The sequence below is a fragment of the Oncorhynchus tshawytscha genome, unplaced genomic scaffold, assembly GCF_018296145.1.
Source record: "Oncorhynchus tshawytscha isolate Ot180627B unplaced genomic scaffold, Otsh_v2.0 Un_contig_3062_pilon_pilon, whole genome shotgun sequence".
NCBI classification, from domain to species: domain Eukaryota; kingdom Metazoa; phylum Chordata; class Actinopteri; order Salmoniformes; family Salmonidae; genus Oncorhynchus; species Oncorhynchus tshawytscha.
In genome coordinates, this window is record NW_024609754.1 from 380,322 (window position 1) to 399,557 (window position 19,236).

Sequence of the window (19,236 nt, forward strand, 5' to 3'; positions counted from 1 at the left end):
TGTTCCGGATAATAATGGGGGGGGGGTCTATATAGATGTAATATCTTCTCTCTGACCCCTGGACAAGGTGTAGGCTCTACCTAGTCTATATAGATGTAATATCTTCTCTCTGACCCCTGGACAAGGTGTAGGCTCTACCTAGTCTATATAGATGTAATATCTTCTCTCTGACCCCTGGACAAGGTGTAGGCTCTACCTAGTCTATATAGATGTAATATCTTCTCTCTGACCCCTGGACAAGGTGTAGGCTCTACCTAGTCAATATAGATGTAAAATCTGCTCTCTGACCCCTGGTCAATCTGCTCTCTGACCCCTGGACAAGGTGTAGGCTCTACCTAGTCTATATAGATGGAATATCTTCTCTCTGACCCCTGGACAAGGTGTAGGCTCTACCTAGTCTATATAGATGTAATATCTTCTCTCTGACCCCTGGACAAGGTGTAGGCTCTACCTAGTCTATATAGATGTAATATCTTCTCCCTGACCCCTGGACAAGGTGTAGGCTCTACCTAGTCTATATAGATGTAATATCTTCTCTCTGACCCCTGGACAAGGTGTAGGCTCTACCTAGTCTATATAGATGTAATATCTTCTCTCTGACCCCTGGACAAGGTGTAGGCTCTACCTAGTCTATATAGATGTAATATCTTCTCTCTGACCCCTGGACAAGGTGTAGGCTCTACCTAGTCTATATAGATTAGATGTCAGGCTCTACCTAGTCTCTCTGACCCCTGGACAAGGTGTAGGCTCTACCTAGTCAATATAGATGTAAAATCTGCTCTCTGACCCCTGGTCAAGGTGTAGGCTCTACCTAGTCTATTTAGATGTCAAATCTGCTCTCTGACCCCTGGTCAAGGTGTAGGCTCTACCTAGTCTATATAGATGTAATATCTGCTCTCTGACCCCTGGTCAAGGTGTAGGCTCTACCTAGTCTATATAGATGTAATATCTGCTCTCTGACCCCTGGTCAAGGTGTAGGCTCTACCTAGTCTATTTAGATGTCAAATCTGCTCTCTGACCCCTGGTCAAGGTGTAGGCTCTACCTAGTCTATTTAGATGTCAAATCTGCTCTCTGACCCCTGGTCAAGGTGTAGGCTAGCCATGGATGGGCCTAGGAGGGCATAGGCCCACCCACTTGGGAGCCAGGCCCAGGCTGTCATGAGAATTATGTTCTCAATGTTCAAAACCCAATTCTCAGTCTGCAACCCAGAATTTGTAAGATACTGGTTGAATGAAACAGACAGAGGCCCAGCTATGATAGTCAAAATGTTTATTCATGAGAGCGCTAGTCCGTTGTACAAAACCATTCATTATATACTGGCTCCTTATGCACTTACATTCACACACAAACAGTAGGTATCCTACGCACATACTTCCACACACAAACAGTTGGTATTCTACGCACATACTTCCACACACAAACAGTTGGTATCCTACGCACATACTTCCACACACAAACAGTTGGTATCCTACGCACATACTTCCACACACAAACAGTTGGTATCCTACGCACATACTTCCACACACAAACAGTTGGTATCCTACGCACATACTTCCACACACAAACAGTAGGTATCCTACGCACATACTTCCACACACAAACAGTTGGTATCCTACGCACATACTTCCACACACAAACAGTAGGTATCCTACGCACATACTGTATCATTACCCAGCCGACAAAGATTAGGGAGACCTTGAGAAGTACTCCCTGTCCTCTCCCAAACCTTTAGCCAGGTCGGCACTGAATTTTGCTCAGAGAGTCTGTGTTTAAGATACTATAAAGACATATTGTACAGAGATATTGTTTAACCCTAATTCTGACTAAAACTACACTCACAGATATATAATTTTACTGACTAAAACTAAACAAAACCATCAGATAATAATTGTATGATTCTAATCAATTTCATACAGTTATAAGGTTTCAGAGTGGAATTATTTAATCATTATCGTTCAACATTTAAATCACTTTAACACAGGCCCAGCCAATCAGAATTAGATTTTCCACACAAAACGGCTTTATTACTGACAGAAATACTCCTAAGTTTCATTAGCTGTCCGGGTGGCCGGTCTCAGACGATGCCGCAGGTAAAGAATGAGGGCTGGCGTGGACTAAAACAGGGAGGGACTAAGTAATACTCATTCTTGTTTTCTGTTGCAAAACATTTTTGAAATGTTTTCCATTGCATGTCCTAATGAATAGGACCCAGGAGTAGTATCACCACAGATCTGTTCACAGCTTGATGATGCCTGCCACTATGGAGCTGTAGATCTGGCCAGTCATTGGTGTGTAACTCTGATTTCCCTCCTGTAGGATGTACAGAGGGTCTGTGATGCCTGCCGGGTCGAAACCGTCCTCCACTAACCTCACCTTCATCTGCTTGAAGGTCCCAGTCATCTCCACCGCATTCTGGATGGGGGGGGGACAGACAGACAGACAGACAGACAGACAGACAGACAGACAGACAGACAGACAGACAGGAGAGAGACAGACAGAGAGGAGACAGACAGACAGACAGACAGACAGACAGACAGACAGACAGACAGACAGACAGACAGACAGACAGACAGACAGACAGACAGACAGACAGACAGACAGACGGGAGAGAGAGGGGGCATAGAGAGACATGTAAACACACACAGGCGTTTAGCTCAGTGGACTATTCACCATTCATCTCCAGGGATTTTTCTGCCATTGAAATCCTTGGGCGGGCTGCCTAAGCGGTTCTTCTGGTCGACTAAGTCCAACAGTGTATACCTTTTTGGGGTGAAAAAACATTTCAGTGTAAACTTAAACGAGTAAAATATTATTTTTCAATAATATAATCTTTGAGAATAGATTTGCATTATAGATTTGTTTTATTTTTTACATGTAACATTTATTTAACGAGGCAAGTCAGTTAAGAACAAATTGTTATTTACAATGAGGGCCTACCCCCGGCCAAACCCGGACGACACTGGGCCAATTGTGCGCCCCCCTATGGGACTCCCAATCACGGCCCGGATGTGATACAGCCTGGATCGTATAGATTTTGTTTTTTAGGTTGAACAAAAGAACACAGCATTGAACTAAATGCCTAGAATTGAAGGAATTTAGCTATAAAACTGCAAAAACTTGTTTCAGCTCCATTGAGACGTGTAGAATTGTAGGAAATGTACTTCAAAATGCTAATATTTCTCTACATCACCAAGATGGGGGGCTCTAAAATTGTCTCCAAAATGCAGCCAAGCCGACGGCCTGATAGCGCTCCCTGCCACGTCCAGCACTTAAGTTCATTTTTGATCCAGATAACCCCCTGATCTCTTAACCACAAAAAGAGTCCACGCACCCCGATATGCTCCACATAGCGTTTTTCAACCCTTAGGTTGAAACAAAAGCAAACATTTTTTTTTTTATTCTACTTTCAAATCAATTAATAACATGAATTGTCTACAATTAATGATGTAATATAAGAAAGAAATACTTTTGAATAGTTACCTGGATGCGTATGAAGCGTGGCCGTGCATACGCCGGTAGGTAGCTGGCTACATGGCTGAACGTTTTGTTGCCATCAAACTGTTCTCCCCCCTTCACCGTGACGGCAGCCATTCCTATCCGCCCCTCGTTGCCTTGGAGACAGAATACAACAATCCCCTTTTTTTTTTTTTTTTTCTGAAGAAAGCAAAATATATATTCTTCGTGATATCATCCAGAAGGCGAGGTCAGTACAGGTGCATCAAAGCTGGGACCGAGAGACTGAAAAACAGCTTCTATCTCAAGGCCATCAGACTGTTAAACAGCCACCACTAACATTGAGTGGCTGCTGTCAACACACTGACACTGACTCTACTCCAGCCACTTTAATAATGGGAATTGATGGGAAATGATGTAAATATATCACTAGCCACTTTAAACAATGCTACCTTACATAATGTTTACATACCCTACATTATTCATCTCATATGCATACGTATATACTGTACTCTATATCATCGACTGCATCCTTATGTAATACATGTATCACTAGCCACTTTAACTATGCCACTTTGTTTACATACTCATTTCATATGTATATACTGTACTCGATATCAGCTACTGTATCTTGCCTATGCTGCTCTGTACCATCACTCATTCATATATCCTTATGTACATATTCTTTACCCCCTTACACTGTGTATGAGACAGTAGTTTTTTTGGAATTGTGAGTTAGATTACTTGTTGGTTATTACTGCATTGTCGGAACTAGAAGCACAAGCATTTCGCTACACTCGCATTAACATCTGCTAACCATGTGTATGTGACAAATAAAATTTGATTTGATTTGATTTGATATGTAGTAAAGCCGCACCCACTTCGATTAATGCGCCAATTGAAAATCGTACTTCACAGTTGCTATGCAGGCTTCACCTCTCGATGTTTCTCTAGGTTGATCCAGGGTCGTCGCTAGTTAATACAGCCACAAAGTCATAATTATGGCTAAAACCCACCAATTTATCTGATTTTAAACCCAACCGTAACCACAGTTGCTATTAACTTTGTGCCTAACCTTAAATTGAGACCCAAAAGGTTACAGGGCTAGAAGAGAAACAGCTTTTGTGAAATGAACGTGAGAATTGACTTTTCATAGCAGGTTAGGAGAATTTGGATAAGGTTTGGAAAAGGGTTTGCTGAAATGCAAAAGAAAAAAACATGAATTTGACAAAAGCGGTATCCCTTCTATTTAAATTTTTTTTTTTTTTTAACAACAAATCAATACATAAAGCACATGAGGGAACACAAGCATACATAGATGACCATATCCCCCGTGCATCCCGCAAAGGCGGAGGGGTTGCTAACATTTACGATAGCAAATTTCAATTTGCAAAAAAAAAATGACGTTTTCGTCTTTTGAGCTTCTAGTCATGAAATCTATGCAGCCTACTCAATCACTTTTTATAGCTACTGTTTACAGGCCTCCTGGGCCATATACAGCGTTTCTCACTGAGTTCCCTGAATTCCTATCGGACCTTGTAGTCATAGCAGATAATATTCTAATCTTTGGTGACTTTAATATTCACATGGAAAAGTCCACAGACCCACTCCAAAAGGCTTTCGGAGCCATCATCGACTCAGTGGGTTTTGTCCAACATGTCTCTGGACCCACTCACTGTCACAGTCATACGCTGGACCTAGTTTTGTCCCATGGAATAAATGTTGTGGATCTTAATGTTTTTCCTCATAATCCTGGACTATCGGACCACCATTTTATTACGTTTGCAATTGCAACAAATAATCTGCTCAGACCCCAACCAAGGAACATCAAAAGTCGTGCTATAAATTCACAGACAACACAAAGATTCCTTGATGCCCTTCCAGACTCCCTCTGCCTACCCAAGGACGCCAGAGGACAAAAATCAGTTAAACACCTAACTGAGGATCTCAATTTAACCTTGCGCAATACCCTAGATGCAGTTGCACCCCTAAAAACTAAAAAAAATTCTCATAAGAAACTAGCTCCCTGGTACACAGAAAATACCCGAGCTCTGAAGCAAGCTTCCAGAAAATTGGAACGGAAATGGCGCCACACCAAACTGGAAGTCTTCCGACTAGCTTGGAAAGACAGTACCGTGCAGTACCGAAGAGCCCTTACTGCTGCTCGATCATCCTATTTTTCTAACTTAATTGAGGAAAATAAGAACAATCCGAAATTCCTTTTTGATACTGTCGCAAAGCTAACTAAAAAGCAGCATTCCCCAAGAGAGGATGACTTTCACTTTAGCAGTGATAAATTCATGAACTTCTTTGAGGAAAAGATTATGATTATTAGAAAGCAAATTACGGACTCCTCTTTAAACCTGCGTATTCCTCCAAACCTCAGTTGTCCTGAGTCTGCACAACTCTGCCAGGACCTAGGATCAAGAGAGACGCTCAAGTGTTTTAGTACTATATCTCTTGACACAATGATGAAAGTAATCATGGTCTCTAAACCTTCAAGCTGCATACTGGACCCTATTCCAACTAAACTACTGAAAGAGCTGCTTCCTGTGCTTGGCCCTCCTATGTTGAACATAATAAACGGCTCTCTATCCACTGGATGTGTACCAAACTCACTAAAAGTGGCAGTAATAAAGCCTCTCTTGAAAAAGCCAAACCTTGACCCAGAAAATATAAAAAACTATCGGCCTATATCGAATCTTCCATTCCTCTCAAAAATTTTAGAGAAGGCTGTTGCTCAGCAACTCACTGCCTTCCTGAAGACAAACAATGTATACGAAATGCTTCAGTCTGGTTTTAGACCCCATCATAGCACTGAGACGGCACTTGTGAAGGTGGTAAATGACATTTTAATGGCATCGGACCGAGGCTCTGCATCTGTCCTCGTGCTCCTAGACCTTAGTGCTGCTTTTGATACCATCGATCACCACATTCTTTTGGAGAGATTGGAAACCCAAATTGGTCTACACGGACATGTTCTGGCCTGGTTTAGATCTTATCTGTCGGAAAGATATCAGTTTGTCTCTGTGAATGGTTTGTCCTCTGACAAATCAACTGTAAATTTCGGTGTTCCTCAAGGTTCCGTTTTAGGACCACTATTGTTCTCACTATATATTTTACCTCTTGGGGATGTTATTCGAAAACATAATGTAAACTTTCACTGCTATGCGGATGACACACAGCTGTACATTTCAATGAAACATGGTGAAGCCCCAAAATTGCCCTCGCTAGAAGCATGTGTTTCAGACATAAGGAAGTGGATGGCTGCAAACTTTCTACTATTAAACTCGGACAAAACAGAGATGCTTGTTCTAGGTCCCAAGAAACAAAGAGATCTTCTGTTGAATCTGACAATTAATCTTAATGGTTGTACAGTCGTCTCAAATAAAACTGTGAAGGACCTCGGCGTTACTCTGGACCCTGATCTCTCTTTTGAAGAACATATCAAGACCATTTCAAGGACATCTTTTTCCATCTACGTAACATTGCAAAAATCAGAAACTTTCTGTCCAAAAATGATGCAGAAAAATTAATCCATGCTTTTGTCACTTCTAGGTTAGACTACTGCAATGCTCTATTTTCCGGCTACCCGGATAAAGCACTAAATAAACTTCAGTTAGTGCTAAATACGGCTGCTAGAATCCTGACTAGAACCAAAAAATTTGATCATATTACTCCAGTGCTAGCCTCTCTACACTGGCTTCCTGTCAAAGCAAGGGCTGATTTCAAGGTTTTACTGCTAACCTACAAAGCATTACATGGGCTTGCTCCTACCTATCTCTCTGATTTGGTCCTGCCGTACATACCTACACGTACGCTACGGTCACAAGACGCAGGCCTCCTAATTGTCCCTAGAATTTCTAAGCAAACAGCTGGAGGCAGGGCTTTCTCCTATAGAGCTCCATTTTTATGGAACGGTCTGCCTACCCATGTCAGAGACGCAAACTCGGTCTCAACCTTTAAGTCTTTACTGAAGACTCATCTCTTCAGTGGGTCATATGATTGAGTGTAGTCTGGCCCAGGAGTGGGAAGGTGAACGGAAAGGCTCTGGAGCAACGAACCGCCCTTGCTGTCTCTGCCTGGCCGGTTCCCCTCTTTCCACTGGGATTCTCTGCCTCTAACCCTATTACAGGGGCTGGGTCACTGGCTTACTGGGGCTCTCTCATGCCGTCCCTGGAGGGGGTGCGTCACCTGAGTGGGTTGATTCACTGTTGTGGTCGTCCTGTCTGGGTTGGCGCCCCCCCCTTGGGTTGTGCCGTGACGGAGATCTTTGTGGGCTATACTCAGCCTTGTCTCAGGATGGTAAGTTGGTGGTTGAAGATATCCCTCTAGTGGTGTGGGGGCTGTGCTTTGGCAAAGTGGGTGGGGTTATATCCTTCCTGTTTGGCCCTGTCCGGGGGTGACCTCGGATGGGGCCACAGTGTCTCCTGACCCCTCCTGTCTCAGCCTCCAGTATTTATGCTGCAGTAGTTTATGTGTCGGGGGGCTGGGGTCAGTTTGTTATATCTGGAGTACTTCTCCTGTCCTATTCGGTGTCCTGTGTGAATCTAAGTGTGCGTTCTCTAATTCTCTCCTCTCTCTTTCTTTCTCTCTCTCGGAGGACATGAGCCCTAGGACCTGAGCTCCAGGACTACCTGACATGATGACTCCTTGCTGTCCCCAGTCCACCTGGCCATGCTGCTGTTCAAGTTTCAACTGACCTGAGCCCTAGGACCATGCCCCAGGACTACCTGACATGATGACTCCTTGCTGTCCCCAGTCCACCTGGCCATGCTGCTGCTCCAGTTTCAACTTCCACCTGACTGTGCTGCTGCTCCAGTTTCAACTGTTCTGCCTTATTATTATTCGACCATGCTGGTCATTTATGAAAATTTTAACATCTTGGCCATGTTCTGTTATAATCTCCACCCGGCACAGCCAGAAGAGGACTGGCCACCCCACATAGCCTGGTTCCTCTCTAGGTTTCTTCCTAGGTTTTGGCCTTTCTAGGGAGTTTTTCCTAGCCACCGTGCTTCTACACCTGCATTGCTTGCTGTTTGGGGTTTTAGGCTGGGTTTCTGTACAGCACTTTGAGATATCAGCTGATGTACGAAGGGATATATAAATGCATTTGATTTGATTTGATATAAACAATGGACAATCACGCTAGGGGCGGGGCTGGGGGCGGGGCTAGGGGCGGGGCTAGGGGGTACAATATCACATTACAATTACACAAGGACCTTAAAGGGACATGCATATACTTACAATTCTAACAGCTTTTTTTGTTAGTAGAGCATTTAACCGTCTTAAAATACAGTTCAATTTATTTTTGTAGGGTATGAAAATGTGGTTTTCTGTTTGTAAATTTACATTTGTGTATATGAAATTTGGCCAAAAGAATAATGAAATTAATTACATAAAAATGATTCCGCTTATTTCTATTGTATGTAAAGAATCCAAACAGTACATCTCTCCACAATAGTGTAAAATCTTCATAAATGTGTTCAATTATAAACCTACTGATGTCTTGCCACAGTTTTCTTACATGCATACAATGCCAAAAAAGATGCACAACTGTTTCTGGGTGGTCATTACAAAAGAAGCAATTGGAGTTGATGTTTTCCTTAATCTTCTTCATATAGTGGTTGGCAGGATAATATTTATGAATAATTTTAAAGGAAACTTCCTTAATTTTGTTAACAAGTAGGTATGTGTGTGGCAACATCCAAACTTTTTTCCAACAGATATTATCAATAAATCCATTCCAATAAGGCATGACATAAGGTATAGATACAACATCCTGCTGAAACAAGGATCGTATCGCTCTGTTGTTGAATGGACCAAAAGAGAAACAAATCTTTCCTACTGATGAGTCAACAGGGTCAATAGAAGGTAGGCTCTGAGGGTCAGGTCTTGACATGTTCCTGAATAACATAGCAACACCTGAGGGAATGGCATCTAAAACAATTGCAAAATCTTTAGGTGTTACAGGGACCTTGTAAAGTGATAAGAATTCTTTATAACTGAGTAAAAGACCCTCTGCATTTACCAGTTGGCTCACCAATAGGATATTATTTCTGAACCAATATTCTAAAAACAGAGAGGTATTTTTATACAATATATCCCGATTATTCCATATATAATATCTGTGTGGAGAAAAATTGTGTTTATAAATTAAGGACCATGACAAGAAAACCTGCCGATGAAAAGCAGAAAGTTTCACTGGAACTTTGTCAATATTATAATTGCAAAACAACATGAAGTTAAGGCCACCAAAAGTAGAGAAGACATGATGAGGAATAAAATTCCATATAGAAGTGGGTCTTCTTAGGAATTGTTTTATCCAATTGATCTTGAAAGTATTATTTAAAGTAGTAAAATCCAGAAAATTCAGTCCACCATTCTCATAAGTGTTCATTACAACAGTTTTCCTAATGTAATGGGTACGGTTTCTCCAAAGAAAGTTGAAAAGCATCTGGTCTATCTCCTTGCTTATTTTACGGTCAAGATATAAAGATAGAGCACCATATGTTAGTCTAGAGATACCTTCAGCCTTGGTTATTAGGACTCTACCTTTTAAAGATAAGTCCCTCTGTAGCAATTGATTTAGTTTCTTCTGGGTTTTTTTTAATAAGAGGGTTAAAATTTTGTAAGCCTCTAGACGTCTGATCCTTTGTAATGGTTATGCCTAAATATGTAAGTTCTTCTTTTACTGGAATACCATAATATGAAGGTGTCACACAATCTTTCACAGCTATGAGTTCACATTTATTAATGTTAAGATATAGACCAGACGCTTTGGAAAAGGATTGTATCACATTGATCGATATGGGAATTTGGTTAGCGTCTTTCAGAAAAAGTGTAGTATCGTCAGCCAGCTGGCTTATAATAATTTCTTTACCAGCTATGGAAATACCTTGTACAGGACTATTATTTAAAGAATTTGCAAGAAGTTGGGTGATTAATAAAAACAGGTACGGAGAGATAGGACAACCTTGCCTAATTCCTCTCTTTAACTCAAATCTAGGTGAGGTGCCATATTTCAATTTGATAGAGCTGTTACCATTTGCATAGAGAGTCTTAATAGCCTTACAGAAAAAATCCCCAAAGCCAAGTCTCTCAAGGGAGTGGAAGAGAAACTGATGCTCTACTGTGTCAAATGCTTTATAAAAATCAAAAAATAATATGAAGCTATCCTCAGTTATTAGGTCTGAGTAGTCAAGTACGTCTAATACTAGTCTGACATTGTTAGAAATATGTCTGTTCCTCATGAAGCCAGACTGTGTTTCATCAATGATTGCATCCAGGACTTCTTTAATTATTTTTGCAAGTAGTGAGGCTAATATCTTATAGTCATTATTAAGAAGACAAATTGGACGCCAGTTATCGATGAGCAGCACTTCTTTTTTAGGCTTAGGTATCAGTGTTTTAACCCCTGACTCATTGTAGGAGGGAGAACATTGTTTTTAATACTCTCTAAAAAGACTTCAAATAGGAAGGGAGCTACTTGTTCAGAAAATAATTTGTAAAATTCTGATGTAATTCCATCAACACCTGGTGATTTATTGTTCTTTAGATGTTTGATAGACTCTATAATCTCTTCAACTTTGATGGGTTCATCACACTGTTTAGATTCTATATCACTGATAGAGTGAACATTATTCAGTGAGTTAAAAAACATATCTGTGGATTCCTGACAGTACGTAGAGCTATACAATTTTCTGTAAAAATTGCTGCAGTATTTAGCGATTAATTTTTGGTCATCTGTAATAACACCATCAATGTTTAACTTATGGATAGTGTTATTTTTAGAGTGAAATTTCTCAAGTCTAAAGAAATAGGATGAATTCTGTTCTCCCTCCTCAATCCATTTTTTCCTAGATCTAATAAAGGCTCCTTCTGCTTTTAATTTATATATATTATCCAGTTTATTTTGTAACTCAATTAGTTCCATCTTCTCCTCCCCCAAGAGGTCGGCTGGGGACCTCTGAGAAAGGGAAGTTATCTTAATGATCACCTTTTCCTCCTCAGCTCTTCTGGTCTTAGCAAGATTACTACCATATTTTCTAAGATATTTGGACACCTCAAATTTAAAGAGCTCCCAGTTCTTGCAATAAGATTTTTCTTCACAAGCATTTTCCCAAAAGTGTGAGAGCAGATCTTTAACCTCAAATGTAACTATATCATTATTTAATAATGAGCTATTTAGCTTGCAGTAGGATGCTCTACCAAGGTTCGTATCAGGGGTAAATATTTTGATATCAATGTAAATGGCCTTATGGTCTGTGAGGGGAGTAGTACACATATTTGTAGTAACACACTTACTATCAATACATTTGGATATAAGCCAAAAATCTATTCTGGATTGTCTGGAGCCTGTTTTGTTACTCCAAGTGAATGATCTTTCGGCCGGAAACCTCTCTCTCCATATATCAGTAAGATCAAACTTTTCCATAAAAAGTATTAAACCCAAATTCTGATTGGTTGGCCTACCTGGGGGCCATCTATCAGTTGAATTATCTATTGTAATGTTAAAGTCCCCTCCTATCAATAATAACGAATTGGGAAATTTAGATAACCAATGAAGTATATGTTTCTCTATAGATTCAAGCAACTCATCATTCTCATGTTTGGTGTTGTACCCGTAGAAGTGTACAGTAATGAGTGTAATGTCATTGTAACTGATCACAAGACAAATAAAGTGACCAAAGGGGTCACTTTCCGAGTGTAGAATATTACCACCAAAGGTATTTTTCATTGTAGTGACACCAGCGGAGCATTCAGATCCATGGGAAAGCCAAATATCGTTGCCCCACTGTGACCTCCAGAAGTTGGCATCAGCAGAAATTGAGTGAGACTCTTGAAAAAAGCAAAAATCTGTTTGAAATTGTTTAGCAAATCAAAATAAGGCCTTGTGCTTCACACTGTTTCATAACCCCCTAAGCATTAAGAGATAATATAGACAAAGACAAAACAACAAAGATTATATAAAAGTATAAACTGTAGTAGGATGAGTCAAAGACGTAGGAGCAGTGAACGTAAACGATAAGGAACCGAGATCTGTACCATTTAAGTCAATTTAAAGTGAAAATAGCTTATTCCATAACCTTTGAAATTCAACTGAACTGGAAATTATGTTCAAGACCAAACCAAGGGTTCTTGTAGTAAGAGAGACTAAAAACCCTCTTTAGTGTAATCAGGAACTATTCTGAGAAATAAAACAACAAATAATAATTTAAATAAAAGGGTACCTACTATATTAAGTACATATGAAAACTGATCATAAAATAATTGAATAACAAAATGTTTTACATATAAACGTTCCTAAGACCTTTTTTGGAAATAAGTATTAATAACTAAATAGAACAATAACCGTGTAAAGTCAGAGCAGACCTGTATGCCATTTAAAACAGCATCTTAGTAACTGAATACATAAAACATAAATTCAGCTTTCAATCTTCTTCGTAAGTTTGTAAACAAAATAGGACTTCTGGTCATACAAGAACAAACTAATGAATTGAAATACCTGAGTATTCCTGTAAAATAGTCACCTGATGCTTGTTAGGTAAACCACATAAGGAAAAGGAGAATACCATGGCTGAAACCATCAACCTGTTCCTTCTGGTGAGATTTTAGGGAGGAATATGGATTTCTGAACCGTTGATGAAACCTCGTCCTCCTACGAAGTAAGCAGCCTTCCCCTCACTTCGTGCTATCTTGATCGTTGGCCACAACCTGTTCCTTCTTTCTATGTCTTCCGGGCTGAGATGCTCGGCGAAACGCATACCATGGCTCTGAAGGAAGGCGTTCTTCCTAGCAGCTTTCCAGACAGCATCCCTGTAGAATCTGGGAGTGAATAAGATGATGATACCCCTGGGTCTTGAATCGCTTTGCTGTTGCTTCTTGCCGAGGCGATGTACAACGTCGATGGTATCACCAACTTTGTTCTTCTCTGCAGGCATAACGTCTTGGCAGATACGGATAGCCTCTCCTCGCACATCTTCCTTCTCCACCTCTGGCAAGCCGTAGAGTCTCAGGTTCCATCTTCCTTCTCCACCTCTGGCAAGCCGTAGAGTCTCAGGTTCCATCTTCCTTCTCCACCTCTGGCAAGCCGTAGAGTCTCAGGTTCCATCTTCCTTCTCCACCTCTGGCAAGCCGTAGAGTCTCAGGTTCCATCTTCCTTCTCCACCTCTGGCAAGCCGTAGAGTCTCAGGTTCCATCTTCATTCTCCACCTCTGGCAAGCCGTAGAGTCTCAGGTTCCATCTTCAGTTCTCCACCTCTGGCAAGCCGTAGAGTCTCAGGTTCCATCTTCCTTCTCCACCTCTGACAAGCCGTAGAGTCTCAGGTTCCATCTTCATTCTCCACCTCTGACAAGCCGTAGAGTCTCAGGTTCCATCTTCATTCTCCACCTCTGGCAAGCCGTAGAGTCTCAGGTTCCATTTTCCTTCTCCACCTCTGACAAGCCGTAGAGTCTCAGGTTCCATCTTCATTCTCCACCTCTGGCAAGCCGTAGAGTCTCAGGTTCCATCTTCCTTCTCCACCTCTGGCAAGCCGTAGAGTCTCAGGTTCCATCTTCCTTCTCCACCTCTGGCAAGCCGTAGAGTCTCAGGTTCCATCTTCCTTCTCCACCTCTGGCAAGCCGTAGAGTCTCAGGTTCCATTTTCTTGTGTATTGTTCCAGATCATTGAGACGTCTATGGTAGACATTGTTATTCTTTTCCACCCTTTCCACATTTTTTTCAACTTTTGCCACTCTCGTTTTCACATCATTAATTTCACCACATGCAAACTCCACAGTCTTTTTCAAGCCTTCGATAACCATGGTGTTCGCGGTTACCATTTTCTCAATGGCGTCACACCTGGAGTTGATGAGTAAGGAGAGGGTAGCCACGATGTCAGAGTTCATGTTGGGTTTTTGAGGGTGGAGGTTTGCACGGAGTAACCTGGTAAAGAGGGGAAGTCGTCATCTTCAGCATTCGAAACATGATATTATCCATAGGCCAAGTGTAGTTATGGCAGTTGTCTATAAGCACGTTTCTCTCTTGTTGATTAGCAATAGAAGTAACTTTTTCCATTTTCTTTTTTGTGTCACGACTTTGCATGGACATGCTGAAATAAATGATCCAATTATCATTCCAGTCACAGGAAAGGTCTTATATCTTGAACAAATAAAATAAGGGAGGGAGGGAGGGAGGGAGGGAGGGAGGGAGGGATGGAGAGGGAGGGAGGGAGGGAGGGAGGGAGGGAGGGAGGGAGGGAGGGAGGGAGGGAGGGAGGGAGGGAGGGAGGGAGGGAGGGAGGGAGGGAGGGAGGGGGGACCCTTTCCACATTTTTTCATCTTTTGGGGGCGTTCCACTAAACTATTTGGAATTGTTTTAAGAAGGTCATACCAAGGATCATTTATCTATTTAATTTAGAATTCTAAGACCCCTTGAAGTATAAAAAAAAAGATTGACATCAAATCAGTGTTTTCTAAGTGAATTTGTCCTTACTGCTATTAGCCCATACAAACACATTGAATAACAAGTTTGTTCTGAAGTGCCTGTCCTATTGGTCTGACAACAGCGCTCAGTCACCAATCACTGCAGATACGGAAGTGCGACAACGGTGGATGTGGTGGATTGAGATGCCAATGCAAGTTTAAACTGACAGATTATTATGGGGATTATTGTACTGTTTGATTTTAAGGTAAAGGTTAGGGTTCCCTGCTACTTGGATTAAGGTTAGGGTTAGATTTACCTGGTACTTGGATTAAGGTTAGGGTTAGATATACCTGGTACTTGGATTAAGGTTAGGGTTAGATATACCTGGTACTTGGATTAAGGTTAGGGTTAGATTTACCTGGTACTTGGATTAAGGTTAGGGTTAGATTTACCTGGTACTTGGATTAAGGTTAGGGTTAGATTTACCTGGTACTTGGATTAAGGTTAGGGTTAGATTTACCTGGTACTTGGATTAAGGTTAGGGTTAGATTTACCTGGTACTTGGATTAAGGTTAGGGTTAGATTTACCTGGTACTTGGATTAAGGTTAGGGTTAGATTTACCTGGTACTTGGATTAAGGTTAGGGTTAGATTTACCTGGTACTTGGATTAAGGTTAGGGTTAGATTTACCTGGTACTTGGATTAAGGTTAGGGTTAGATTTACCTGGTACTTGGATTAAGGTTAGGGTTAGATTTACCTGGTACTTGGATTGGTACTTGGATTAAGGTTAGGGTTAGATTTACCTGGTACTTGGATTAAGGTTAGGGTTAGATTTACCTGGTACTTGGATTAAGGTTAGGGTTAGATTTACCTGGTACTTGGATTAAGGTTAGGGTTAGATTTACCTGGTACTTGGATTAAGGTTAGGGTTAGATTTACCTGGTACTTGGATTAAGGTTAGGGTTAGATTTACCTGGTACTTGGATTAAGGTTAGGGTTAGATTTACCTGGTACTTGGATTAAGGTTAGGGTTAGATTTACCTGGTACTTGGATTAAGGTTAGGGTTAGATTTACCTGGTACTTGGATTAAGGTTAGGGTTAGATTTACCTGGTACTTGGATTAAGGTTAGGGTTAGATTTACCTGGTACTTGGATTAAGGTTAGGGTTAGATTTACCTGGTACTTGGATTAAGGTTAGGGTTAGATTTTACCTGGTACTTGGATTAAGGTTAGGGTTAGATTTACCTGGTACTTGGATTAAGGTTAGGGTTAGTTACCTGGTACTTGGTTAGGGTTTACCTGGTACTTGGATTAAGGTTAGGGTTAGATTTACCTGGTACTTGGATTAAGGTTAGGGTTAGATTTACCTGGTACTTGGATTAAGGTTAGGGTTAGATTTACCTGGTACTTGGATTAAGGTTAGGGTTAGATTTACCTGGTACTTGGATTAAGGTTAGGGTTAGATTTACCTGGTACTTGGATTAAGGTTAGGGTTAGATTTACCTGGTACTTGGATTAAGGTTAGGGTTAGATTTACCTGGTACTTGGATTAAGGTTAGGGTTAGATTTACCTGGTACTTGGATTAAGGTTAGGGTTAGATTTACCTGGTACTTGGATAGGGGTTACCTGGGGTTAGATATACCTGGTACTTGGATTAAGGTTAGGGTTAGATATACCTGGTACTTGGATTAAGGTTAGGGTTAGATTTACCTGGTAGATTTTACCTGGTACTTGGATTAAGGTTAGGGTTAGATTTACCTGGTACTTGGATTAAGGTTAGGGTTAGATTTACCTGGTACTTGGATTAAGGTTAGGGTTAGATTTACCTGGTACTTGGATTAAGGTTAGGGTTAGATTTACCTGGTACTTGGATTAAGGTTAGGGTTAGATTTACCTGGTACTTGGATTAAGGTTAGGTTAGATTTACCTGGTACTTGGAGGTTAGGTTAGATTTACCTGGTACTTGGATTAGGTTAGGGTTAGATTTACCTGGTACTTGGATTAAGGTTAGGTTAGATTTACCTGGTACTTGGATTAAGGTTAGGGTTAGATTTACCTGGTACTTGGATTAAGGTTAGGGTTAGATTTACCTGGTACTTGGATTAAGGTTAGGTTAGATTTACCTGGTACTTGGATTAAGGTTAGGGTTGGTACTTGGATTAAGGTTGGTATTTACTTGGATTAAGGTTAGGGTTAGATTTACCTGGTACTTGGATTAAGGTTAGGGTTAGATTTACCTGGTACTTGGATTAAGGTTAGGGTTAGATTTACCTGGTACTTGGATTAAGGTTAGGGTTAGATTTACCTGGTACTTGGTTATTAGATTTAGGTTATTAAGGTTAGGGTTAGATTTACCTGGTACTTGGATTAAGGTTAGGGTTAGATTTACCTGGTACTTGGATTAAGGTTAGGGTTAGATTTACCTGGTACTTGGATTAAGGTTAGGGTTAGATTTACCTGGTACTTGGATTAAGGTTAGGGTTAGATTTACCTGGTACTTGGATTAAGGTTAGGGTTAGATTTACCTGGTACTTGGATTAAGGTTAGGGTTAGATTTACCTGGTACTTGGATTAAGGTTAGGGTTAGATTTACCTGGTACTTGGATTAAGGTTAGGGTTAGATTTACCTGGTACTTGGATTAAGGTTAGGGTTAGATTTACCTGGTACTTGGATTAAGGTTAGGGTTAGATTTACCTGGTACTTGGATTAAGGTTAGGTTAGATTTACCTGGTACTTGGATTAAGGTTAGGGTTAGATTTACCTGGTACTTGGATTAAGGTTAGGGTTAGATTTACCTGGTACTTGGATTAAGGTTAGGGTTAGATTTACCTGGTACTTGGATTAAGGTTAGGGTTAGATTTACCTGGATTAGGTTAGGTTAGATTTACCTGGTACTTGGATTAAGGTTAGGGTTAGATTTACCTGGTACTTGGATTAAGGTTAGGGTTAGATTTACCTGGTACTTGGATTAAGGTTAGGTTAGATTTACCTGGTACTTGGATTAAGGTTAGGGTTAGATTTACCTGGTACTTGGATTAAGGTTAGGGTTAGATTTACCTGGTACTTGGATTAAGGTTAGGGTTAGATATACCTGGTACTTGGATTAAGGTTAGGGTTAGATTTACCTGGTACTTGGATTAAGGTTAGGGTTAGATATACCTGGTACTTGGATTAAGGTTAGGTTAGATTTACCTGGTACTTGGATTAAGGTTAGGGTTAGATTTACCTGGTACTTGGATTAAGGTTAGGTTAGATTTACCTGGTACTTGGATTAAGGTTAGGGTTAGATTTACCTGGTACTTGGATTAAGGTTAGGGTTAGATTTACCTGGTACTTGGATTAAGGTTAGGGTTAGATTTACCTGGTACTTGGATTAAGGTTAGGGTTAGATTTACCTGGTACTTGGATTAAGGTTAGGTTAGATTTTACTTGGATTAGGTTGGTTATTTACCTGGTACTTGGATTAAGGTTAGGGTTAGATTTACCTGGTACTTGGATTAAGGTTAGGGTTAGATTTACCTGGTACTTGGATTAAGGTTAGGTTAGATTTACCTGGTACTTGGATTAAGGTTACCTGGGGGTTAGATTTACCTGGTACTTGGATTAAGGTTAGGGTTAGATTTACCTGGTACTTGGATTAAGGTTAGGGTTAGATTTACCTGGTACTTGGATTAAGGTTAGGGTTAGATTTACCTGGTACTTGGATTAAGGTTAGGGTTAGATTTACCTGGTACTTGGATTAAGGTTAGGGTTAGATTTACCTGGTACTTGGATTAAGGTTAGGGTTAGATTTACCTGGTACTTGGATTAAGGTTAGGGTTAGATTTACCTGGTACTTGGATTAAGGTTAGGGTTAGATTTACCTGGTACTTGGATTAAGGTTAGGTTAGATTTACCTGGTACTTGGATTAAGGTTAGGGTTAGATTTACCTGGTACTTGGATTAAGGTTAGGGTTAGATTTACCTGGTACTTGGATTAAGGTTAGGGTTAGATTTACCTGGTACTTGGATTAAGGTTAGGGTTAGATTTACCTGGTACTTGGATTAAGGTTAGGGTTAGATTTACCTGGTACTTGATTAAGGTTAGGTTAGATTTTACCTGGTACTTGGATTAAGGTTAGGTTAGATTTACCTGGTACTTGGATTAAGGTTAGGGTTAGATTTACCTGGTACTTGGATTAAGGTTAGGGGTTAGATTTACCTGGTACTTAAGGTTAGGTTAGATATGTACCTGGTACTTGGATTAAGGTTAGGTTAGATTTTACCTGGTACTTGGATTGCTGCTAGGGTTAGATTTTACCTGGTACTTGGATTAAGGCTAGGTTAGATTTACCTGGTACTTGGATTAAGGTTAGGGTTAGATTTACCTGGTA

The 19,236-nt window shown here is 40.6% G+C and overlaps 1 protein-coding gene across 1 annotated transcript; it reads right to left on the reverse strand.

Annotated features, from left to right (window-relative positions):
• Positions 1–1,608: 1,608 nt before the first annotated feature.
• LOC121845742 (very long-chain acyl-CoA synthetase-like) lies at positions 1,609–18,934 on the reverse strand. Its single transcript, XM_042317612.1, has 3 exons — positions 18,930–18,934; positions 3,482–3,612; positions 1,609–2,413 (listed from the first exon to the last, which is right to left on the reverse strand). The coding sequence occupies exons 2-3, from the start codon at positions 3,590–3,592 to the stop codon at positions 2,237–2,239; spliced, it is 288 nt and encodes a 95-aa protein (XP_042173546.1). The 5' UTR covers positions 3,593–3,612; positions 18,930–18,934; the 3' UTR covers positions 1,609–2,236.
• Positions 18,935–19,236: the final 302 nt, after the last annotated feature.